The 25,964-nt window shown below is 39.0% G+C and overlaps 1 protein-coding gene across 3 annotated transcripts in view; it reads right to left on the reverse strand.

Moving 5' to 3' along the window:
- Positions 1-25,964, reverse strand: part of DARS2 (aspartyl-tRNA synthetase 2, mitochondrial) — a 54,364-nt gene that overhangs the window by 17,537 nt on the left and 10,863 nt on the right. For 2 of the 3 annotated variants that reach the window (XM_003410985.4, XM_010591003.3), the window contains 7 exons: positions 24,752-24,821; positions 23,668-23,847; positions 22,545-22,652; positions 20,482-20,544; positions 7,039-7,191; positions 2,742-2,960; positions 2,427-2,537 (listed from right to left, as the gene is read on the reverse strand). In XM_003410985.4, coding sequence (XP_003411033.1) covers positions 2,427-2,537; positions 2,742-2,960; positions 7,039-7,191; positions 20,482-20,544; positions 22,545-22,652; positions 23,668-23,847; positions 24,752-24,821 — 904 coding nt within the window. The remainder of the gene's footprint in view (positions 1-2,426; positions 2,538-2,741; positions 2,961-7,038; positions 7,192-20,481; positions 20,545-22,544; positions 22,653-23,667; positions 23,848-24,751; positions 24,822-25,964) is intronic. The other variant, XM_010591002.3, reaches the window with a different exon arrangement.

Here is a 25,964-nt window from a genome sequence, read left to right on the forward strand (position 1 = left end):
TGTGAAATTTACTGAATAATACCATTAACATCACATGCAAGTAAAATTTTACTGAAGATCATTCAAAAATGTTTGTGGCAGTACATCGACAGGGAACTGCCAGAAATTCAAGCTGGATTCAGAAGAGGATGTGGAACAACGGATATCACTGATAGCGTCAGATGGATCTTAGCTGAAAGCAGAGGATACCAGAAAGATGCTTACCTATGTTTTATTGACTATGCAAAAGCATTCAACTGCATGGGTCACAACAAATTATGGATAACATTTCGAAGAATGGGAATTCCAGAACACTTAATTGTGCTCAGGTGCAACCGGAATGTAGACCAAGAGGCAGTCATTCTAACAGAACAAGGGGATGCTGCATGGTTGAAAATCAGGAAAGGTGTGCATCAGGGTTGTATACTTTCAAAATATTTATTCAATCTTTATGCTGAGTGGAAACCCTGGTGGTGTAGTGGTTAAGTACTACAGCTGCTAACCAAGAGGTCAGCAGTTTGAATTCGCCAGGCGCTCCTTGTAAACTCTATGGGGCAGCTCTACTCTGTCTTATGGGGTCGCTATGAGTCGGAATTGACTCGACGCCTGTGGGTTTGGTTTTGGGGTTTATGCTGAGCAAATAATCCAAGAAGCTGGAGGAACACTCATTAACAACCTATGGTATCCAGATGACACAACCTTACTTGCTGAAAGAGAAGGGGACTTTGAAGTGCTTACTGATGAAGACAAAAGACTACAGCCTTCGTATGGATTACAACTCAATATATAAAAAAAAAAATCCTCACAACTAGACCAATAAGCAACATCATGATAAATGGAGAAAATACTGAAGTTGTCAAGGATTTCATTTTACTTGGATCCACAATCAACACCCATGGAAGCAGCAGTGAAGAAATCAAACAACATATTGCATTGGGCAAATCTGCTACAAAAGACCTCTTTCAAGTGTTAAAAAACAAAGATGTCACTGTGAGGTGTGCCTGACCCCAGCCATAGTATTCTCAATTGCCTCAAGTGCATACAAAACCTGGACAATGAATAAGGAACACTGGAGAACAATCAACGCCTTTGAATTACGGTGCTGGCGAAGAGTACTGAATATACCATAGACTGCCAGAAGGAACAAATTTGTCTTGGAACAAGTAGACCCAGAAGGCTCCTTAAAAGTGAGGATGGCAAGACTTTGTCTCCCCTATTTTGAATGTGTTATCAGGAGGGATCAGTCACTGGAGACTGCTTGGTAAAGTAGAGGGTCAGTAAAAAACAGGAAGACCCTCAATGAGATGGACTGACACAGTGGCTGCAACAGTGGGCTCAAACATAACGATTGTGAGGATGGTGCAGGTGGGCAGCGTTTCGTTCTGTTGTACACAGGGTCACTATGAGTCGAAACTAACCCTAAGACACCTAACAACAACAACACAACCACTCATAAAGTAATAGTGAGGATTCAGTGAGTTAAATAGCGCACTCAACAAATGTTAACTATTATTTTCATTTACCTTTCAGTCTTACACTAAAGGTAGAAAGATAATCAGATAATGTTCTATATCTAGTGAATCATCCATTTGTTATGGGTATTTCTGCCTTGTATGTGTGCATCAAACATTTTGTTTCCTTCGCTCATAAAATATGATGTAAACAGGGCTAGTGTGTTTTCAGTTCTATGTGTGTTAGTTCTATCATGTTAGGTGCAAGTATGACTTTATAACTGTCTTTATTCAGAGATAATGTATAGTTTAGGGAGATGTGTATAGGTGCTAAGTTGACCAGGGGTGGACTGTGCTGGTTAAGGTTGTACGTCAACTTGGCTGGGCCGTGATTCTCAGCGGTTTGGTAGTTAGGATGTAGTTTCGCAATCGTATAATGATGTGATCAACTCCATACTGAGATCTGATACAATGTGATCACCTCCATGATGGGATTTGCTGTGAGTAACCAATCAGCTGAAAGGGAGTTTTATTGCAAGTGTAGCCTCTATCCAAGGAGGTGGGCTTTCTGACAAAGCTCGTGGGCTTTTGCTTGCTCTGGATCCTGCAGCTGGCTCCTGTTCATCTGACCTCCAGTTCTTGGGACTTGAGCTAACAGCTTATCTGCCGCCTTGCCTGCTGATCTTGGGTTTCGTTGGTCTTTGCAGCATGTGAGCCAGAGCCCTGCTGTCTGAGTTGCCGATCTTGGGTTGGCCGGCCCCTGTGGCTACGTGAATCAGGAGAAGCCTCCAGCCTGACCCATGGACTTGGGATGTTTCAGCCTCTACAATTGCACGAGCCATTTCCTTAATATAAATCTCTCTCTATTTATATTTATATGTTTACTGGTTTTGCTTCTCTAGAGAACCGAGCCTGAGATACATTCATACCAAATGTTTAAAAAAATTGAAAGATATTCTGGCGAAAAAATAAGACCAGGTTAGAAGACAATGTTACCTTTAGTAATGTTGCCAGGACATAATGCTGTAGCTCTGCATTGTGAATTCGGATAGAACCACCTCCTATCTCACTGCCATTTAAAACCAAGTCATAGTGTTGGCTACGGACCTAGAAGAGTCATACAGACTTCATGTTAGAATTTCTGTCCCATAGGTTAAAGACACTATTGCTACTTAGGGGCAATGTATTAACTACTGGTTCAAATGCAACAATTTCTTGTGGGGCATCCCGTACTGGGTCAGACCATGAAATCTGAAGGTCTCTGCCTTTATTTACATATTCCCTTTTTATTTGGAAGTATAAATATGGTACCTTTTCAGGCTCAGTGTATAAGAGGTGGATGTCACTGGGGTGGGGAGCAGTAAAAGGGTGGTGGGCTGATTCCAGCTCTCCAGGATTTTCCTCCTTGGGAAGGAAGAGTGGGAAATCTACCACCCAAAGAAAAGAGAACAGAGCTGGATCACGGAGCACCACTCCTCTTGCTTCCAGAAGGTCAGCACATTCCAGTCGTAATTTTCCCAATAAAGAGCACTGCAAACAGAAGACACAAACGTTGAATTGACTGCTGTGACAGAGTAGGCACCTGCAGTACAGTGAATTACTTAATACGGTCCTTCTAGTCATGCACGGTCTTGTTACTCCCACAAAATGACTAGGTGGGGCTATGCAAATAAGGTGCTGGTGGCCCACCAAGGGGACTGGACAGCTTGCTAACAATGCAAATAAGGTGTTCCATAAGGTGTATGGAACCCTAATGAGGGGACTGGTCAGTTCTGCCATTGTGGTAGGCTTAAAAAGAGAGCCAATCCCAGAGCAGAGAGGGGAACTCACTACCATCAAGAAAGAAAAGCTGGGAGTGGAATGTGTCCTTCGGAGCTGGGGGTCCCTGTGCTGAGAACCTTCTAGAACCAGGAGAGAGAGCAGTAACACTGGACATGGTGCAAGACAGCAAGAAGCAGTGGCAGAGAAACAGCGACAGCAGAACCAGGAGCCTGGCATGAGATGGTATGGTCGGCTTCCCAGGCCATGCAGCAAGGCAGCTATAGTGAGTGTGCTGACCCACAGAGTGAGAGAACTGAGAGCCTTTGGGCAAGAGGCTTCCTGATGGAGTGGGGTTCCTCTGGGCACTTATCCACAGACCTAAAGAGCTTTGTAACACTTGTCGGAGCAGGGCAGAGGCCAGGCCTGCACAGGGCTGAGGCCTGAGGGAAGAGGTCCGTCCTGCGGGGCTGAGAGCTCTGTCTTCAGGGGGCCAAGAGGAGCCCTGCACAGTGGAGAGGAGTTGAAAGAGCTGTCCTGCACTGAAGGAGGGCGACTTTGCCTACATGCTTCCTATTATGGATTGAATTGTGTCCCCTCAAAATGTGTGTCAAACTGGCTAGGTCATGATTCCCAGTATGGTGTGATGGTCCATCATTTTGTCATCTGATGTGATTTTCCTATGTGTTGTAAATCCTACCTTTATGATATTAATGAGGCAGAATTAGAGGTAGTTATGTTAATGAGGTAGGACTCAATCTACAAGATCAGGTTGTATCTTGAGTCAATCTCTTTTGAGATATAAAAGAGAAGTGAGAAGAGAGACAGAGGGACCTCATGCCACCATGAATGAAAAACCTGCAGGGGAGTGTGTCCTTTGGACCTGGGGTCTCCTAGACCAAGGGAAAACTGATGACAAGGACCTTCCCCCAGAGCTGACAGGGAGAGAAAGCCTTCCCCTGGAGCTGACACCCTGAATTCGAACTTCTAGCCTCCTAGACTGTGAGAGAATAAATTTCTCTTTGTTAAAGCCACCCATTTGTGGTATTTCTGTTACAGCAGCACCAGATAACTAAGACACTTCCTGATCCTGAGTTATATCCTGTTGATCCTGACCCTAAGTTGTAGCCTGTCCCTAATAACTGTGAGTATGGTCTGTGAGTTCTGTGTGGCCATTATAATGAATTATCGAATCCAGCAGAGATGTACAGAGTGCTCTGGGAGGGACGGCTGGTGTCAGAATTAGCAAAATGGTTGGAGAGAGGAGGTGTGTCTAACCTCCACTTCATAAGCTTCAGCCTTGGGCTGATGCTAATCTTGATTCTCCCTCTTCCCCCTTGTTAAGTTAGAAAAAGATCTCCGATGACACCTCCACCACGTCCTTAAAGCACCAAATGACAGAAGCTTGGGCTATGAAGCCAGGCCTTTCTCTGATAAAGGACTAGGCAAAAATAGAGAAGAAGCTCTTTGCCTGTCAGTAGACAAAGATCTGATGATGCTCTGACTACAACATGGTTGAGAATGATTTTTAGATTATCAGACTCAGCCCAATGGCTTGCCATCTGATATCACAGTGATTAATAACACAGGTGTCAGAGCTTGGTAGACCTCAGTCTGAATCTCAGTCTGGATATTTACTGACTTCTCTACATCTCTTTAAGGCCCGGCACCTCTTTCCATAGTAAAATGGGGATAAGAAATATCAATTCCAAAAGATTGCTGTGAGGATTAAACAAGGTAAGGAATGTGTCTTAGTTATCTAGTGCTGCTATAACAGAAATACCACAAAAGGGTGGCTTCAACAAACAGTAATTTATCTTCTCACAATTTAGGAGGCTAGAAGTCCAAACGTAGGGTGTCACCTCTAGGGGAAGGTCTTCTCTCTCCTGTCGGCTCTGGGGGAAGGTCCTTGTCTCTTCAGCTTCTATTCCTTGGCTTCTTGGCGATCTTTTTATGACATGGCATCTATCTTCCCCTATCTCTGCTCACTTCTCTGTCCTAATCTGCTTTTTTAATATCTCAAAGGTGGCTGGCTTAAAACACAGCCCACACCGATATAGCCTCTTAACATAAAAAAGAAAACCCATTCCCAAATGGGAATATAACCACAGGTATAAAAACAAAAAATCAAATTTGTTGCCATCGAGTCGATTCTGACTCATAGCGTCCCTATAGGACAGAGTAGAACTGCCCCGTACAGTTTCCAAGGAGAGCCTGGTGGATTCGAACTGCTGACCTCTTGGTTAGCAGTCATAGCTCTTAACCACTATGCCATCAGGGTTTCCACCACAGGTATAGGGGTTAAGATTTACAACACATATTTTGGGGGGATATAGTTCAACCCGTAAATGTACATAAGGTGCAGGATGTGACAAATTATGTGAATGGCAGCTATTATGATGATTTCCTCACTGCTCCTGAAGGGCTGTGGTTAGGATTTGATGAATGGGTGGCACAGAGTTAATGTCGGCTGTTATCAGAGAAGCAGTATGGACTGGAGGTTAACTTAGGAGGCTGAACTGTGAAACTAGACTTTGTGGGTTAGAAACCTAGCTCCTCCACCTCCCAGTGGTCTGAGTGTGAGCACATTTTTGAACTATGGGCCTCAGTTTCTTATCTTTAAAGTCATAACAGTATCAGTACTTCTCTTATAGTGTTGGCATATGGATTAAATGAGCTAACGTGTACGAAGTGCTTAGAACAGAGCTTAGCAAACCAGGAGGGCTCAGTATGCTGTGCAGGACTTCCCTGAGAAAGCGCAGAAAAGAGAACATGCCTGAAGACATGTAGAGGATGTCACTTTGTGGCCCATTCGATCTTACATGTAAATATCCACGGAGGGTACCTTTGCACTGAGACATTTTCAAAATGTTGATGTTATTCCTTGTAAATCTGACTTCCGGCTTCCTTTCAAGGAAAGCCTGATAGGAATTAGGGCCATACCTCCCTGAGAAAGCAGCACCAGCGTTTTTGGTTCGTACTAGGGCAAAGTCCAATAGTCAATTTGCTGCAGGATTTTTATATAAAACAAAATCCCAAGTTATTAAAAAAAAAAAAAATACACTAACAATAAAAGGGGAAGGGAAAAACATATAGCTTGGATGCTGAACTCTGAAAAATTTCGCTTGGAAGAAACAATGATAAATAAATATAGTGCAAATATAAATTAGAAGAATGACCTTGATAAAATACAAATTAGAAACCAGGTTATAGTAAAGAGCAAGAATGAATTTATATCACGCACAATATTTTCAAAATTCATGTCTGACTTTTGTACCACACTTTTGTATATTTCACAATGATTGCAAAAGCTAAATTCAGTCTTCCAAATAGTCCTGAAGCATGGTGATTTGTCATGCATGGTCTCACTTATCACCAGCCAGCTGCTGCTCTTGAGGAAAAAGGGACCACCAAGGTAGGCCAGGGGTGCCTGCCAGCCCAGCAGCCATCCAGCAGTCTGATCTGTCTCTCCTCATTTTCAGGAATAAGAATACATTATGTACAAGAGTCTGGGACTGCCAAATTTTCTATATCTGCAAAACTTTGAGAGTGAAAGTATTTTTTCATGATTATACAACTAATACCAATAGCTCTGTCCCTAAGGAGCTTTCTAATCAGAGTCAAATTTAATCCATGTAAATAAAGTCAATGGAGGCTGGTGATGAAAAAAGCTCTGGGTAGGTTTTATTCAGTGCATTATGAAGTACTGAAAGACATGGTATTTATTTACAAAAACTCATGCAGAGCAGCTCCATTTTATAAAATCACCAGTTCCAAGTATGTAGTGTATATGCAGAAGAGGCATTACTCAGCTTCAACAGTACAGGTGTTTGGAGGTATTTCCTCTTACCGTTTCCTTGTGCTCTCCGGCAGTTAAGAGAACCACATCTTCCTCTTGAATTTCCAGTAGTCTGATTAGTCCCAATCTTTGCTCCTCCATTATGGATTTAGCAACTGGAGAATTCCAGTTTCTATTGGCTTTCAGGAAAACAGGTAAGACTTCCTATGATAAAGAAAAAGACTTATTCACCTTTTTAAAAAGGTGAGGTTGATTTCTTTTTTTCCTAAAAGTAGTACAAAGATTTCCTGTCCCCAATACAAGAGAACCTACATGAGATTACCTTGCTGCTTCCCTGGATCCCTTAAAAATAATACTAAAGGAATTTAAAAAAGTAATCCCATCACAACGAAAAAAGCAAAAATGGACAGGCATATCAGCAGATAAGAGATTTCCACAAGTTTTACCGACTGCAAGGGGATGGAATAGGAATGATTAAAGCAGCAAGATGAGGGAAGCTCTGGCCTAGTAAACAATGGAGGTGGCAGCGGCACAAGATGGAACTGATTTTGCCCTAAAGAATCCTGCAGACCTTAGGATTCTTAAGAAGCCATGGGTCTCAGGGTAACAGCCAAGAGCCTAACAATTGACAAAGTGCCCAATAGCCCAGTGCTCTCAACCAGCTTTTAAAAAAAAATTTTGTGCTTTAGGTGAAAGTTTACAGCGCACATTACTTTCTCATTCAAAAATTAATACATAATTGTTTTGTGGCACTGGTTGCAATCCCCACAATGTGTTAGCACTCTTTGCCTTTCCCTTTCCACCCGGGTTTCCCATGTCCATTCATCCAGTTTTCCTGTCCCTTCCTGCCTTCTTGTCCTGCTTCTGGGCAAGTGTTGCCCATTTGGTCTCGTATACTTGACTGAACTAAGAAGCATGTTCCTAACGTGTTATTGTTTGTTCCATAGGCCTGTCTAATCTTTGGCTGAAAAGTGGACTTTGGGAGTGGCTTCAGTTCTGAATTAGCAGGGTGTCTGAGGGTTATAATCTTGGGCGTTCCTCCAGTCTCTGTCAGACCAGTAAATCTGGTCTTTTTTTGGTGAATTTGAATTTTGTTCTACATCTTTCTCCTGTTCTGTCTGGGGCCCTGTATTGCAATTCCTGTCAGAGCAGTCAATAGTGGTAGCTAGGCACCATCCAGTTCTTCTGGGCTCAGGCTCCAGCTTCTTTTAATGCCTCATTCTTAAATATGAGCAGATAATGGCAATCACTACACACTGAGGAGAGTCTGCAGCATTAAAAAAAAAAAAAAAACAAACAAAGATCAAAATAGAAAAAAATTACCCGAGAGAAGAGATAGTTTAGGGGCCATTACGGATTGACACAATCCCCCTAAAATGTATTGTAAATCCTAACCTGTATGCCTGTGGTTACAATCCGATTTGGGAAGGGGTTGTCTTTGTTGTTAATGAGGCAGGGTTAGTATAGGGTGTGTCTTGAGTCAATCTCTTTTGAGATATAAAAGAGATTAAACAAGTAAGCAGAGCAGAGACGGGGGTAGAGAGTTGCCAAACCACATGAAGACGGCCCCAGAGCAGAAGCTTAAAAGAGACAAGGACCTTTCTCCAGAGCTGGCAGGGGGAGAAGCCCTTCCCCTAAAGCTGGCACACTGAATTCAGACTACTAGCCTCCTAGACTGTGAGAAAATAAATTTATTTGTTAAAGCCACCCATTTGTGAAATTTCTGTTATAGCAGCACAAGATAACTAAGACAGTAGACGTTATCGTTTAAGTTAAAAAAATTGAGATATAATTTACATACCATAAAAATTACCCTTTCAAAGTATAGTTTTTTAAATTTAATTAAAGTGAAATAAAATTAAAAACTCAGTTACACTAGCCACATTTGAAGTGTACAAAGCTATATATGTATCTAGTAACTACCATACTGGATGATACAGATATAAAATATATCTACCATTACAGAAAGTTCTAACAGTCAGCACTATTTAAAGGCAAACGACTGGTTAATCCAAAATTTTACACTAAGCCAAATTATTAATCAAGCGTGAGGTTTTGAATATAAAGACGTTTTTAGACACGTAAGGGCTAAGAAAGTTTATCTTTCACATGCTTTCCTCAGAAGTTACTTGAGAATATACAATAGCAAAAAATAAGACAGAGAACGATCTGGTACCTAGAAAAAAGAATGGCTGGAACTCAGGAGAGGAATGAAGAAAAGTCTCAGAAAGACAGCTGTGCAGAAGATACAGAGCAACTAGGTGAGGCCTGCATACGTTAGCCTCACTTCTCATTGCAGGAATAGAACAAGCCTAATAAGGATATTGAAAAAAAAAAAAAGGCAGTATGTAGATATATATATATATATTTTTTTAATAATATTTTACTCTGTTTTTGGTGAAAGTTCACACAGAAAGTTAGGTACCCATTTGACAATTTCCACACAAATTGATCAATGACAGTTACATTTTTCACATTGTGTTAACATTCTCATGAATTGTGTTCTGGTTATTCCATTTTCAGTACTCTAGAATATTGTCACTATGTGAGAGATAAACTTTCTTAGTCCTTACATGTCTAAATATGTCTTTATGGTTTCCTTGCCCCCTTATCTTCTCATCTTTGCTTTGGATTAAACATTGACCTTTTGGACCCATACAGATTTTTTTTAGTAGAGCACCCATCTAACAGGTAATATTCTTTATTTTGTGTGTCACTTGCTTTTTTGCTGAAAGGTGATCTCAGGGGATAGTTTTGGTTCAAGGTTTAAAGAGCATCTCAGGGAGTCCTCTGGTCTCACATGGTCCAGTTAGTCTGGCCATTTTTAAGAATTTGAGTTTTGTTCTGCATTTTTCTTCCTTTGTAACTATGATTATCTATTGTGCCCCAGGTCAGAGCAGTCAGTGGTATTAGTATCATGGACTGAATTACGTCCCCCCAAAAATGTGTGTATCACATTGGTTAGGCCATGATTCCCAGTACTTTGTGGTGGTCCTCCATTTTGTGATTGTAATTTTATGTTAAAGAAGATTTGGGGTGGAATTGTAACACCCTTACCACGTCACATCCCTGATCCAGGGTAAAGAGAGTTTCCCTGGGGTATGACCTGCACCACCTTTTACCTCTCAAGAGATAAAAAGAGAAGCTAGCAGAGAGGGGGGACCTCATACTGCCAAGAAAGAAGCACCAGAAGCAGAGCGTGTCCTTTGGACCCGGGGTTCCTATGCAGAGAAGCTCCTAGTCTAGGGCAATATTGACGAAAGGACCTTCCTCCAGAGCCCACAGAGAAAGAAAGCCTTCCTCTGGAGCTGACGCCCTGAATTTGGACTTCTAGCCTACTAGACTGTGAGAAAATAAATTTATCTTGTTAAAGCCATCCACTTGTGGTACTTCTGTTATAGCAGTGCTAGATAACTAAGACAGCTGAGCACCATCTTCTGGTCTCAGGGTAGTTGGGGTCATGGCTTGTGTAGGCTACCAGCATTGTATACTTGTTCTTCTCTGTGACTTTGGTTACCCTCTTACTCTTTTGTCCCTGACAAGTATCTTAGATGGCTACCTGCAAGCTTTTAAGATTCCAGACGCTACTTACTTCACTAGAACGCAGAATGTGAACTTTGTGAATGATATTATGCCAACTGACTGAGCTGTCCCATGAGACTACAGTTCTAAGCTTTCAGACCCTGAAACCCAGTCTTGGAAGGTGTTTGGTTATGTCTGAGGATTATCTCTAGTTGTGTCTTCGATAAATACATATGCTTACCTACATATATCTGTATTTACATGTACATATAGATACTTCTGCATGTGTATACGCGTACCTATCCATATGCATACATGGTCATTAATTATTCCATTTCAGTAAAGACTGTTGCTGAGATTGCATTGTATTTGTAGATCACTTCAGGGAGAACTGACATTTTCACTATATTAAGTATTCCAATCCATGAGGACAGGATGTCTTCCCATTTTTGTAGGACTTTTAGTCTCTCGTAGTAGTGTTTTATAATTTTCATTGTATAAGTCTTTTATGTCTCTGGTTAGGTTAATTCCTAGGTATTTTATTGTTTTGGGGGCAATTGTAAATGGTATTGTTTTCTTGATTTCTTTTTTGGGGTTTTTTCTTTATTAGTGAAGAGGAATCCTACTGATTTTTGTATACTGATCTTGTACCCTGCAATGTTGCTGAATACTTCTATTAGTTCCAGCAGTTTTCTTGTGGACTCTTTAGGGTCTTCTATGTATAGGATCATTTCATCTACAAATAGAGATAGTTTTACTTTTTCTTTTCCCATTTGGGTACCTTTTATTTCTCTTTTTTACCTTATTGCTCTGGCTAGGACTCCAATACAACATTCAGTAAGAGTGGTGATAATAGGCATCCTGGTCTCATTCCCGTTCTCAAACGGAAGGCTCTCAGTCTTTCTCCATTGAGTATACTAGGTTTTGGTTTTGCATATATGCTGTTGGTTATATAGAGAAATTTCCCTTCTAGTCCTATTTTGCTGAGGATTTTTATCAGGAAAGAGTGCTGAATTTTATCAAACGCCTTTTCTGTATAAATTGATACATAATTATATTGTTCTTTTCCTTTATTTATGTGGTGGATTACATTGATTGATTTTCTAATGTTCACCCACCCTTGTAATCCTGGTATAAATCCCACTTGATCATGGTGCATAACATTTTTGATATGTTGCTGAATTCTGTTGGCTAGAACTTTGTTGAAACTTTTTACATCTATGTTCACAAGGTATATGGGTCTGTAATTTTCTTTTTTTGTGATGTCTCTGCCTGGTTTAGGTATCAGGGTTACGCTGGCTTCTTAGAAAAGAGTTCTTCCCTCTTCTGTTTTTGAAGAGACCGAGTAGAACTGGTGTCAAATCTTCTCTGAATGTTTGGTAGAATTCTCCAGTGTAGCCATCTGGTCCTCGGCTTTTTTTGTTGTTGTTGGCAGTTTTTTGGTAACATCTTCAGTCTTTTTTTTTTTGCTTTGGGTTAATGAGTCTGTTTAGATGTTCTACTTCTGTTTGTGCCAGTAGTTTAGGTAGGTTGTGTTTCCAGGAATTTGTCCATTTCACCCAGGTTTTCAATTTTGTTGGGAGTATAATTTTTCATAGTAATCTGTTATGGTCCTTTTTATTTTGTTTGGATTGGTTGTAATGTCTCCAGTTTCATTTCTTAATTTGGTTATTTGCCTTCTCTGGTCTTTTTCTTTTGTCAGTCTAGCCAGTGGTTTGTCTATTCTTTCTATTGTTTTTCTATTTTCTGTTTCATTTATTTCTACCCTGATTTTTACTATTTCCTTTTTACTGGTAGCTCTTGGCTTCTTTTGCTCTTCCTTTTCTATTTGTTCAAGTTGTTGGTTTAGGTTATTGATTTTAGAACTTCCTTTTTTTTAATGTAGGCATTTGTTGCTATGAATTTCCCTCTGAGTACTGCTTTTGCCGTGTCCCTAAGGTTTTGATGTTTTCATTTTAGTTTGATTCGAAGAATTTTTTAAATTTCACTTTTGATTTCTTCTATGACTCAATACTTTTTTAGTGGTGTATTATTTAGTTTCCAGGTATTCATTTTTTCCCCCTTATTTTTCCTGTTGCTGATTTCTAGTTTCATACTGTCATGGTCCCAGGAGATGTTTTGTATGATTTCAATATTTTTAAATTTGTGAAGACTTGTTTTGTGTCCAGAATATGTCTATTCTGGAAAATGTGTATTGTTCTGTTGATGAGTGTTCTACATGTATCTGTTAGGTCAAATTGGTTTATGGTTTTATTAAGTTCTCAATGTCCTTAATGATCTTTTTAGATGCTCTGTCTAGAACTGAAAGTGTTGTGCTGAAGTCCCCTACTGTTACTGCGGAGTTTTCTATTTCTCCTTTCATATTAGTATTTGTTTCATGTATTTTGGAGCATTGCTGTTAGGTGCATATATATTTATAATTATTAAGTCTTCTTGCCGGATTGACCCTTTTATTATTATGCAATGTTCTTCTTTATTTCTTATAATAGATTTTGATTTAAAGTCTATTTTATCTGATATCAGTATTGCCAACCCTGCTCTTTTTTGTTTGCTGGTTGCATGAAATATTTTTTCCTATCTTTTTTTTCCAGTCTTTTTGTGTCCTTATGTCTACAGTGTGTTTCTTGCAGACAACAAAAGGATGGACCATGTTTTCTTTATCCATTCTGCCACTTTCTGCCTTTTGCATGGGAAGTTTAGACCATTTACATTTAAGGTTATTACTGATAATAAAGTGTCTCCCTCATTCATTATGCTGTTTTTTATATCTTTGCTATTTTTTCTCAGTTGTCTGTTTTTGTTTGTACTTGGCTGCTTTCTTGTGATTAAACTTTTTGCTTTCCTCCTTTACTTCTGTGTATTTTTTCTTGGTGATTTCTTAGTGGTTATCACACGTTACATTACATATGTTTAACATGTGAACAGATAATATACAACCTTAACATATTAAATCTATTCCTGATATACTCCTGTCTTCCCATTTCTGTTGGTGAGACTCCATTAACATCATTATACATCCTGTAACTGATAGGTTTCCTTTGTACTTATTTCTTACAAACTTGATGTTGCATTGTTTGCAGGATTGTATCGAGTTTATTCACTGAAAGTATCATGTTCTTGGTCTTTACAATTGCTAGTGCTGTTGCGTTTTTTTTTGAGATCTCTCTCTTATTTATTTTTTCTGCATGTATAAACTATTTGTTTAATGCTCTTGCCTTTCCATTTGGAGAACGCCCTTGAATAACATTTGCAGAGCTGGTCTGGTAGTGGCAAATTCCCAGAGCTTCTGTTTATTTGTGAATGTCTTGATGTCCCCCTTGTTTCTGAATGACAACTTTGTTGGGTAAAGAATTCCTGGTTGGCAATTGTTTTTCTAATATTTTATATATGTTGCTCCATTGTCTTCTGGCCTCTAGACTTTCTGGGGAGAAAACTGCGCTGATTTTTATGATGGACCCTTAGTATGTTATATCATGTTTTTCTACTGCTGCTTTCAGAATTCTTTCCTCATCTTTGTTTTCAGGAAATTTTATTAGGCTGTGGCATGGAGTTGATCTTTTTTTATTTCTTCTAATTGGGGTTTGTGTAGCTTCCTATATTTGCAGATTGGTTCTCTGTTCAGGTCTGGGAAATTCTGATTATCTCTTGGAAAATTCTATGTCTTTATTTTGTCATGGTGCTCTGGAATACCAATAATTCTAATGTTAGATTTCTTAACTGAATTCCGTATTTCCATTTGACTTTGTTTGCTTTTGTTCTTTTTTCTTGAGATTTGATAATTCAGTTGTTCTCTTTTCTAGTTCACATATCTGTCTTCTGTTAGACTCTATTGTTGAGTGTTTCTTTTGTTTTTTCTAATTCAGCTGCTTTATTTTTCAGTTTCAGCAGTTCTCTTTGGCCTTTTCTGATGTTTTCAATTTCCTTGTTAAGTCTTTTATTTTGTTCATCCGTTTGTCTCCTGATCTCCGTTAGTTTTATTTCTGTGTGCTTTTTGCTTTCTTTACACATATTTAGCATCACTGTCTGAAAATTTTCTATTTTTTGCATTAACCTGGCCTCCATGGAAGAAACTTCCTCTTCTTCATGTTTTGCTTTTGATTAGTCCTCTTCTCTAGTGATTTTGTGTTTTATTATTTTTTGTTGATCTTGGGACAGTCTCTTTTTTTAATAGTTTAAATTCTGTTTTCTGATTCTGTCAAAATTTTTTCTGGTTATAGTTGGTTCATTTAGCTCTACTATGTTCTCCTAAGAACGGCTAAAGGGCACTCTTATCCTCAGGTTTTTTTCAGTACTGATTCAGGAGCTCTGGGTGCTTGGTTTCTGGAGTTCAGTATACATGTGTGGGGGATTTTAGTTGGCTGCAGACACTGATGTAAATGGTGGCGTTTGGCTTTCCCATGGGGCAAAGATGTGGAGCACTCTATACGCTTCCCTTACGAATCTTGGTGAGATTCAACAGCACTGTCTCACTGCAGCACCACAGTTTCCCTTCACACACCCCCCCCCCCCCGCCGCCAGCAAGTGTGCGGCCCACAAACTCCCACGGCCAATCTGTGCAGCCATAAAAACTGCGCTACAGCTTCCACAGTTTAGCTCCTGTTCTGTGCTCTTTGTTGGGGTGTTGCCTAACCCTGTCCCAAAATGGCTCCAGCGAGCAAGTGCTCCAGATGCTAGCAGGTAGGTTCTCCCAGCTTCTGTGCTGTCCTTGCTCCTCTTCTCCCATTTCTGGACTCACCTTGACTTTCCAACACCTAAGCTCCCATTCGGAGTTCTGAGATCTCAGTTATTTTTATTCGCTGTTCAGTGGGTTAGCTGCTGGGGGATAAATGGGAGTGACCACTCACTTTGCCATCTTGCCTGCCTTTTCTTGTACATAGATTTCTAAAAACTGAGGAGAGGGACTGAAGTTGGATGGGCTGAAGCAAATGTTTATTGCTTTCCATCATTCCTTCTGTACTATTTGATTTTTTTAAACCATGTGAAGCATAATGTTGCTAAAAATACATATAAAAAACAATCTGAAGTGCCAAATCAAATTAAAATATATTAACAAATTTAGAAAAAGAGTGAACAGTGACCTGTTGCTGTTGAGTCAATTCTGACTTATGGAGACCCCATATGTGTCAGAGTAGAACTGTGCTCCATTGGGTTTTATTCAGTATGTCAAGGGTGGGACTCAGGAATCTGGGTTTTTTTTTTTTTTTCCTTAGCTGTGACCTTTTGCACCTCTGGGTGGGTTCGAACCACCAACCTTGTGATTAGTAGTTAAGCGCTTAACTATGTGCACCAAGGGATTCTCCATAGGATTTTAAATGACTCATTTTTGGGAAACAGATCACCAGGCCATTCTTCCAAGGCATGTGTAGGTGGACTTGAACCTCCAACCTTCTGGTTAGAAGCCAAGTGCATTTGTACCACCCAGTGCCTCCATTTCTCAAATAAGAACTCAGAATATTAGAAAAGTTAAAAAAAAAAAAAAAAAGAGGTGAGAGTAGAAAGAGAAGAATAAAAATAAAAGAAGAAAATGTAATCACATCTCATCACCTAAAGACTGCCAAAGTTAACATTCAGACTTATTTTCTGATTCTGTGGTTCCTAGATGCAGATTTCATAGACTAGTAAAGAAAATGTGCAGTTTGTCGTACTGTGGGGGCTTGTGTGTTGCTGTGATGCTGGAAGCTATGCCACCAGTATTCAGATACCAGCAGGGTCACCCATGGAGGACAGGTTTCAGCTGAGTTTCCAGACTATGACAGACCAGGAAGAAGGACCTGGCAGTCTACTTCTGAAAAGCATTAGCCAGTGAAAACCTTATAAATAGCAGCAGAACATCGTCTGATATAGTGCTGGAAGATGAGCCCCCCAGGTTGGAAGGCACTCAAAAGATGACTGGGGAAGAGCTGCCTCCTCAAAGTAGAGTCAACCTTAATGCCGTGGATGGAGTAAAGCTTTTGGGACCTTCATTTGCTGATGTGGCACGACTCAAAATGAGAAGAAACAGCTGCAAAAATCCATTAATAATCGGAACCTGGAATGTACGAAGTACGAATCTAGGAAAACTGGAAATAGTCAAAAATGAAATAGAATGCATAAACATCGATATCCTAGGCATTATGAGCTAAAATGGACTGGTATTGGCCATTTTGAATTGGACAATCATATAGTCTACTATGCTGGGAATGACAAAGAGGAATGGTGTTGCATTCATCGTCAAAAAGAACGTTTCAAGATCTATCCTGAAGTACAACGTTGTCAGTGAGAGGATAATATCTATACGCCTACAAGGAAGACCAGTTAATATGACTATTATTCAAATTTATGCGCCAACCACTACGGCCAAAGATGAAGAAATAGAAGATTTTTATCAGCTGCTGTAGTCTGAAATTGATCGAACATGCAATCAAGATGCATTGATAATTACTGGCGATTGGAATGCGAAAGTTGGAAACAAAGAAGAAGGATCAGTAGTTGGAAAATACGGCCTTGGTGATAGAAACAATGCCAGAGATCGAATGATAGAATTTTGCAAGACCAATGACGACTTCATTGCAAATACCTTCTTTCACCAACATAAACTGCCAACTATACACATGGACCTCGCCAGATGGAACACACAGAAATCAAACTGACTACATCTGTGGAAAGAGACGATGGAAAAGCTCAATATCATCAGTCAGAACAAGGCCGGGGCCAACTGTGGAACAGACCATCAATTGCTCATAGGCAAGTTCAAGCTGAAACTGAAGAAAATCAGAGCAAGTCCACGAGAGCCAAAATATTACCTTGAGCATATCCCACCTGAATTTAGAGGCCATCTGAAGAACAGATTTGACACATTGAACACTAGTGACTGCAGACCAGATGAGCTGTGGAATGACATCAAGGACATCATCCGTGAAGAAAGCAAGAGGTCACTGAAAAGACAGGAAAGAAAGAAAAGACCAAGATGGATTTCAGAGGAGACTCTGAAACTTGCTCGAGCGTCGAGCAGCTAAAGCAAAAGAAGAGTTGATGAAGTAAAAGAACTAAACAGATTTCAAAGGGCCTCTCGAGAAGACAAAGTATTACAATGACATGTGCAAAGAGCTGGAGATGGAAAACCAAAAGGGAAGAACACACTCGGCATTTCTCAAGCTGAAGGAACTGAAGAAAATATTCAAGCCTTGAGTTGCAATAGTGAAGGATTCCATGGGGAAAATATTAAATGGCACAGGAAGCATCAAAAGAAGATGGAAGGAATACACAGAGTCATTATACCAAAAAGAATTAGTCGATATTCAACCATTTCAAGAGGTGGCATATGATCAGGAACCGATGGTACTGAAGGAAGAAGTCCAAGCTGCTCTGAAGGCACTGGCGAAAAACAAGGCTCCAGGAATTGATGGAATATCAATTGAGATGTTTCAACAAACAGATGCAGTGCTGGAGGTGCTCACTCGTCTATGCCAAGAAATATGGAAGACAGCTTCCTGGCCAACTGACTGGAAGAGATCCATATCTATGCCTATTCCCAAGAAAGGTGATCCAACCGAATGTGGAAATTATAGAACAATATCATTAACATCACATGCAAGCAAAATTTTGCTGAAGATCATTCAAAAATGGCTGCAGCAGTATGTCGACAGGGAAGTGCCAGAAATTCAGGCTGGTTTCAGAAGAGGATGTGGAACCAGGGATATCACTGCTGATGTCAGACGGATCCTGGCTGAAAGCAGAGAATACCAGAAGGATGTTTACCTGTGTTTTATTGACTATGAAAAGGCATTCGACTGTGTGGATCATAACAAACTATGGATAACACTGTGGAGAATGGGAATTCCAGAATACTTAATTGTGCTCATGAGGAACCTTTACATAGATCAAGAGGCAGTTGTTCGGACAGAACAAGGGGATACTGACTGGTTTAAAGTCAGGAAAGGTGTGAGTCAGGGTTGTATTCTTTCACCATACGTATTTAATCTGTATGCTGCACAAATAATCCGAGAAGCTGGTCTATATGAAGAAGAATAGGGCATCAGGATTGGAGGAAGACTCATTAACAACCTGCACTATGCAGATGACACAACCTTGCTTGCTGAAAGTGAAGAGGACTTGAAGCACTTACTTAAGATGAAAGACCACAGCCTTCAGCATGGATTACCCCTGAACATAAAGAAAACAAAAATCCTCACAACTGGACCAATGAGCAACATCATGATAAACAGAGAAAAGATTGAAGTTGTCATGGATTTCATTTTACTTGGATCCACAATCAACACCCATGGAAGCAGCAGTCAAGAAATCAAAAGACATTTTGCATTGGGCAAATCTGCTGCAAAGGACCTCTTCAAAGTGTTGAAGAGCAGAGATGTCACCCTGAAGACTAAGGTGCGCCTGACCCAAGCCATGGTATTTTCAATAGCATCATATGCATGTGAAAACTGGACAATGAATAAGCAAGACCGAAGAAGAGTTGACGCCTTTGAATTGTGGTGTTGGCGAAGAATATTTAATATACCATGGAGTGCCAAAAGAACGAACAAATCCGTCTTGGAAGAAGTGAGGCCAGAATGCTCCTTAGAGGCAAGCATGGCGAGACTGCATCTTACATACTTTGGACATGTTGTCAGGAGCAATCAGTCCCTGGAGAAGGACATCATGCTTGGCAGAGTACAGGGTCAGCGGAAAAGAGAAAGACCCTCAGCGAGGTGGATTGACACAGAGGCTGCAACAATGAGGTCAAGCAGAACGATTGTAAGGATGGCGCAGGACTGGGCAGTGTTTCATTCTATTGTACATAGGGTCACTATGAGTCAGAACTGACTTGACGGCGCCTAACAACAACAACAACAGTAAAGAAGAAAAAGTCCTGGGAGACATAGGGTTGCCAATTTCATATTTTATCAAGGAAGGGCATAAAGCAAATTCAAAATATCATCTACTATTACTTTCGTTTAATAAAAGAACGAACAGCTTTACAGAAAAAGAAAGAGTGAAATAAAGGACAGTTCTTTAAAAGAAATTCATTTAACTTTATGGAAAACTTTTATTTCCTTGACTTTTTTCATTTTGTCTCAAACCATTTTCGAAACTACTATTCTAATATTTTTATCTTTTTCTCACTGAAAAATCCCTTTATTTTTCTTTGAACTTTAGCTATGAGACTTGGGATATGGTAGTGGTATGGGTGGTTAATTTGTTTCAATCACAAGTATGTTTTTACATGGTTATGATCAGGGTATGTATGTAATTCTGTTTTCTCACAATAAACATTTTTCCTATACTACAAAGGAAACAAAGTTTTAAAAAAGAACTTAATATTAATTCCTGTGATTATACCATAATTTATTTAATAATTTCCATTTAGTTTTACTTTACTCCTGTTATGACACTGTGAAGAGTATGTTTTCCCACGTTTAGAATCCTTTATTTAGAATATATTGCAGAGCATTACTGACTCCAGTAGGATGAATATATCTAAAGCTACGGATTCCAAAATAACCGAGGCAATTTATACTTCCAGGAAAAATGTATGAAAATGCCCATTTACCACTCTTTCTCCTCCTTTTGAGATCTACCATCCACCAAGAAAACAAAATGTGTGCGTTAAAAGTATATTCAGAGTTCAAAAAGACAGTATAGGAAGAACAATGAATTGAAGCTTTCTTTCACATCAATCATTATACTTCCTTTTAAACTTGGGTACATGGGTCTCTGCTTATATTCCTAACCAAATTAAAATACCTTTGTTTATTAAAAGCTATGGTTGGGCTTTCACATTCTGAATAATGGTGAATTCAACTATTTATACTGCAGTTTTAGGGGGATATGATTACTTTTAAAAATCAAAGGAACAAACGTCAAATGATAAATAACAAGATCTTTGAGCTTAAGAGCTCAAGCAATTATTAGTTCAAAATATGAAATCTTCAAAAGAGAAAAACAAAACAAAACAAAACAAAAAACCCAAAAAAAACTGTTGACTAAGTTTACCTGATTAAATTGTTCAGTTGCAAATTTTCTAATGGTCTCAATGTCTTTCCTTTGTAAGTACTTCTGGAGAAAGAAAACAAAGTAAATTCTTCAGTAGGACACTTTGGCTTCATAAATACATGTTTATGATATCAAATGGGACACAGGTTCCGTGCCTTTCCATCATATAAAAAAACAAAAAACCAAACCAGTTGCCGTCAAGTGAATTCCGACTCATACCGACCCCACAGGACGAGTAGAACTGGCCCACAGGGTTTCCAAGGACAAGCTGTTGGATTTGAACTGCTGGCCTTTTGGTTAGCAATTGAATGCTTAACCACTGTGCCACCCAGGCTCCTTCCATCATAATAATGGGTTTCAATAAGAATTTTCTGTTGCCAAAAAACAAATTTTCAAAGCTTGTTACGAGGCTTATTTTTTCTTATTATGTAGTTCTAACTGGAAATAGCTGTAAATGTATTCCACAAAAGACCTTGCAAAAAAAATGCTATACACAGGATAAATTTTTAAAATGAATCTTTACAACTAATTATGAAGGAAAAAACAACTTTCAGGTCAATAATAAGATTCAGGATTTGATTATTTCAGGTTGTGTGTCTTTGTGTTTTCTCAACTTTTTAAAAAATTGTGGTGTATACATATATACGTGTGTGTATATGTGTCTATACATATATAACGATATACGTAACAAAATATTTGCCATTTCAGCTTTTTTATGTGTATAATTCAGTGACCAGTGACATTACGTTCACTATGTTATGCAACCACCACCACTTTCCATAGCCACATTTTTCATCACTCTTAAATGGTAACTCCCTCTTGACCCCTCCCACCAGCCCCTGGTGATGACTAATAAAACTTTGGTCTCTATGTATTTGCCTATTCCAGATATTTCACATAGGTGGGATCACACAATACTTGTCCTTTTATGACTGACTTATTTTACTCAGCATAATGTCTTCAAGGTTCATCCAAGTCATAACATGTATTAGGACTTCCTTTCTCTTTAGGCTGAGTAATACATCATTGTAAGTATATACTACATTTTGCTTATCCACCCATCTATTGATGGATTCTTGGGTTGTTTCCACCTTTTGGCTATAATGAATTTTGCTGGAACAAACCCTGCTGTACAAGTATCTGTTTGCATCACTGCTTTCAAGTCTTTCGGGAATATACCAAGGAACAGAATTGCTAGGTCATACTTCTTGAGGAACCGCAACATATTTCAGGTTTTTAAGAATTCTTTTACTCTTACTTTTTCTAAATTATCTCAATATAACTCAGCGAGGTACTATAGTTAGCATCATTAACTAATATTCATAGGGCAATTAACTAGGTATGGGAGTACAAAGTAAAAACATGGTCCACCTGAAGCCTTATAATCTACTTGGGGAAGACAAACCATACTCAGAATCAGGTAAATAGTAACAGTAAGCAATATATGTTTATCTGAAACAATTGCTACTTCTGAACTAGATGATGGATACCAAATTACTTTCTATTGAACATATGAAGTGAATTGAAAGTAATGAGACCATTTCTCTTCCCTACTCTGAATATACTGATATATGTCCAAATGAGCATAGTCTTTTGAAACAGTAATCTTATTTAGAATGCTTCTGGAATTTCTCTTATTAAATTCCTTTCAAATCAGATATACTAACTACAGAAAATAAACATGTCAGAAGATCAAGAACCAACATGCAAGGGCTATGCTGGAGCTGATACGGGGCTGAGAGCCTTTGGACAAACTAAGGCAGGAGGTAGAATGTTAAATGCTATTTTATGCTCACCATGGGTGGAATTAGCCCAAATGAAGTACATTTACAGCATTACTTTATAAAACTGTTTAAAAGGGAGAAAAGTTCCAGGTTTTGAGTGTAAACTCGAGATTTTATTATTCTCTACCGATTCTATAGTTTCAGGGAAACGGTTTGACTTTACATAAAATGCGTATTTTAAAAGAACTGTTCCTTCTCTAGCTTAACTGTGCTGGTGCTGAACATATCTACTTCCTGAATACAAATTCTAGAAAAAACAGAGACTTGTGCTTTACTTACTGCTCCTTCAGGGATACATATGGCTTTGATGGTTCCTTGGGGCTTATTAAGTACATCTTGAAGAAATCCAATCTTTGTGTTTCTGAACACATCACTAATATCTACAATCTGGAAAACAGGTAACAAAAAGATCGACTAAATGTGAAGTAACGTTGAATTTTCACTCCAAAACACTTTACAGTCATTATTATTTACAAACATGCATGTTTATCATGGGTCGGGCACTGTGAACAGTGCTTTATATATGTTAATTCATCTCATCTGTGTAAGAGTATGAGGTGCACATTCTTACTATCCTCATTTCATAGATGAGGAAACTGAGGCAAAAAGAAAGTACCTTGCCCAAGACACCATAGCTAGTAAGTGCCAGAGCCAGGATTTAACAGTTTGACTTAAGAACCACTGTACTATCACTATTCTCTCTTCCACATTATAAAAGAAACAAAAGTGGTTAAGTTGCTAGCTGTAAGTAGGCAGTTATGAAATTCTAGTATCTAGACTTTTGATGTATTATATATTTTTTCACTCTAAGAATTGAGCACTGTTTATTGATAACACCAGGCAGGATTCGACTTCTAAGGAATTTGCATTGAGAACGGAGATTTGGAAACGTCACCAGCATTACTGAGACTAAGGGATGCTACTCTCTAGAAGGAAATACTGAGAGGGCTGGTAATGGAAAGTGCTACATAAAAAGTCTTCGCTTACCTTTAGTTAAATGCTTATAGATTATAATCATTTGGATAAATATTTTCCTACGTATGAGTTATTTATAGACCACAGAAAAAGAGTAAACAATTTCTAATCACTTGCCTTTCAAGCACCAATTTAGTTTGAAAAAATTGTTTTTTTTTTCCTTTTAAGTTACCATCCATGTCCACATAATCAATAACTTGTTAGTAATAAAAACTTTTAGCAAGAACTTTGCTCTTGGAAATGTCTTAGAACACAACAGATGGTAAACAAAAAAGTCTTGTAATGTGAACACACAGTTATTCTCTCACTGTAGTTCAGCAGCAACAAAAAATACACAACAGTGTGAAGCTGGTTGTAAACTTCAAAGTGGTTTCAGAGACCGAAGGGCTACTTGGTTGCACAGTCCTGGAATAGTGAAGAGAATCACCTTCATCCCAAAGCGAGTATCAGGTTTATCAGTCCCGTAAGTGGATAACGCCTCAGCAAAAGTCATAGAAGGGAATGGAACAACTACAGGATCTTTGTCCTTGGGCCAGGAATACTGGAGCAGACCCTCAATTAGACTCTGGATCCCAGTTTGGTCCACAAAAGACATCTCTATGTCAATCTGAAAACAAGATAACATATGGAAATGAACTTGAATAGCCACAATATTAATATTTACAGCTACTTCTGTTTTTGAGTCACCATAGGATTCTACCAAACCAAACCAAACCCAGTTCCACTGAGTCAATTCCAACTCATAGTGACCCCATAGGACAGAGTAGAACTGCCCCATAGAGTTTCCAAGGAGTGCCTGGCGGATTTGAACTGCTGACCCTTTGGTTAGCAGCCGTAGCACTTATCCACTACACCACCAGGGTTCCCTAGGATTCTACATATAATAGTTAATACAAGGCGGGGGAGGATAAATATTACTGTACATCTGTTTTATGCCAGGCATTGTGGGAATATTTTTCATACATCATCATGTTTAGGTCCCACAACTATCTCATGGCCTGAGGCTCAGAGAGGCTAAGTAACTTGCCTGTGTGTTATAGTTAGTAAGCAGTGAAGCCAGATTTGATCTCAAATCTATCTACTCTAAAGTGTATAATTTTTACACTTCACCACACTGATTAACACTCTGTCATACAGAAACTAAATCATAAGGCCTGTAGTTTTGATTGACAAGTCCACAAATTAGATAAACAGATTTAATAGCAATATACAGAATTATCAGTTTTAATGTACAAGAAATTTGTTTTAAGGACTTTATCCTGTTATGAGCATTAAAACACTGTAGGAATCTGTGACATTCCTTGGCTGATATACACTCTTTATAAAAAGGACACAGGAAAATGGATCAAAAATTAAATAATTAGTATCTCAACTGCAGGTAACTTTGATTAAATATCTGATGTATAAAATGTAACAAAAAAAGAAGTACATACAATTACTTCCCTTGTCTTGAAAATACTTGGCTGTAACAAACCTGAATGTATAACAGACAAATTAATATAATTTAGTACCTGAGTAAACTCAGGCTGTCTGTCTGGTCTTGAACCTTCATCTCGATAACATCGGGCAACCTGAAAATATCTACAATTGAAAAATACCATTAATTGAGTCATGATTCTAGGGAGATACACTTTTCCCCAAAAGTTTACAGCAATGATCTAAGATACATCTATTGGTTGCATCCCACTCAGAGGAAAGGAGAATGAAGAAAACCAGCCTGAGACCAGAAGAACCAGATAGTACCGGACTACCACCAATGACCACCCTGACAGGGAAAACGACAGAGAGTCCCAGACAGAGCAGGAGAGAAATGTAGAACAGAATTCAAACTCATGTAAAAACACCAGACTTAATGGTCTGACAGAGACTGGAAGAACCCCCAAAATTATGGTCCCCAGAATCTCTATTAACCCAGACCTGAACTATTCCTGAAGCCCACTCTTTAGACAAAAGATTAGACAGGACAGTAAAACAGAAAATAATACACATGAGCAACGTGCTTCTTAGTTCAATCAAATACACGAGACAAAATGGGCAAAATGAGAAGGCAGGAAGGGACAGAACTGTTCAAATGGGTACAGGGAACCCTGGACAGAAAGGGTGAGTGTGCTGTCACATTGTGGGGATTGCAACCAATGTCACAAAACAATATGTATAAATTTTTTAAATAAGAAATTAACTTGAGCTGTAAACTTTCACCTAAACCACAATTAAAGAAAAAAAAAGTTTATAGCAATGCAGGTCATGAAATAAATTAATTGGTACCTATTTTTTTTATAGCACATAGGGAACTCTGGTGGTGTAGTGGTTAAGTGCTATGGCTGCTAACCAAAAGGTCGGCAGTTTGAATCCACCAGGTGCTCCTTGGAAACTCTATGCGGCAGTTCTATTCTGTCCTATAGGGTTGCTATGAGTCGGCATCGACTCGATAGTAACAGATTTGGTTTTGGGTTTTTATCAGGCATAAAATTTTTTTTCTACTTTTTATGCTTTAATCTCATTAGATACACTGCTGACCTATAAGAAATTACCTATTCCACATATTGTTTTCAAAAAATATACATAGGCACCTTTGGATATTCATGTATTAGAGTGGCATACAAGGCAGCTGATGCTTCTTTACATGTCCTCTTCTGCTCTGGCCAAACTGAACCACTCACTGCTCCTGAATACACCTCCGCAAACACATAGCTTTCCTGTGCTGTGCTCTTCCAGCTCTGACCT

This window comes from Loxodonta africana, chromosome 25 (assembly GCF_030014295.1).
Source record: "Loxodonta africana isolate mLoxAfr1 chromosome 25, mLoxAfr1.hap2, whole genome shotgun sequence".
NCBI classification, from domain to species: domain Eukaryota; kingdom Metazoa; phylum Chordata; class Mammalia; order Proboscidea; family Elephantidae; genus Loxodonta; species Loxodonta africana.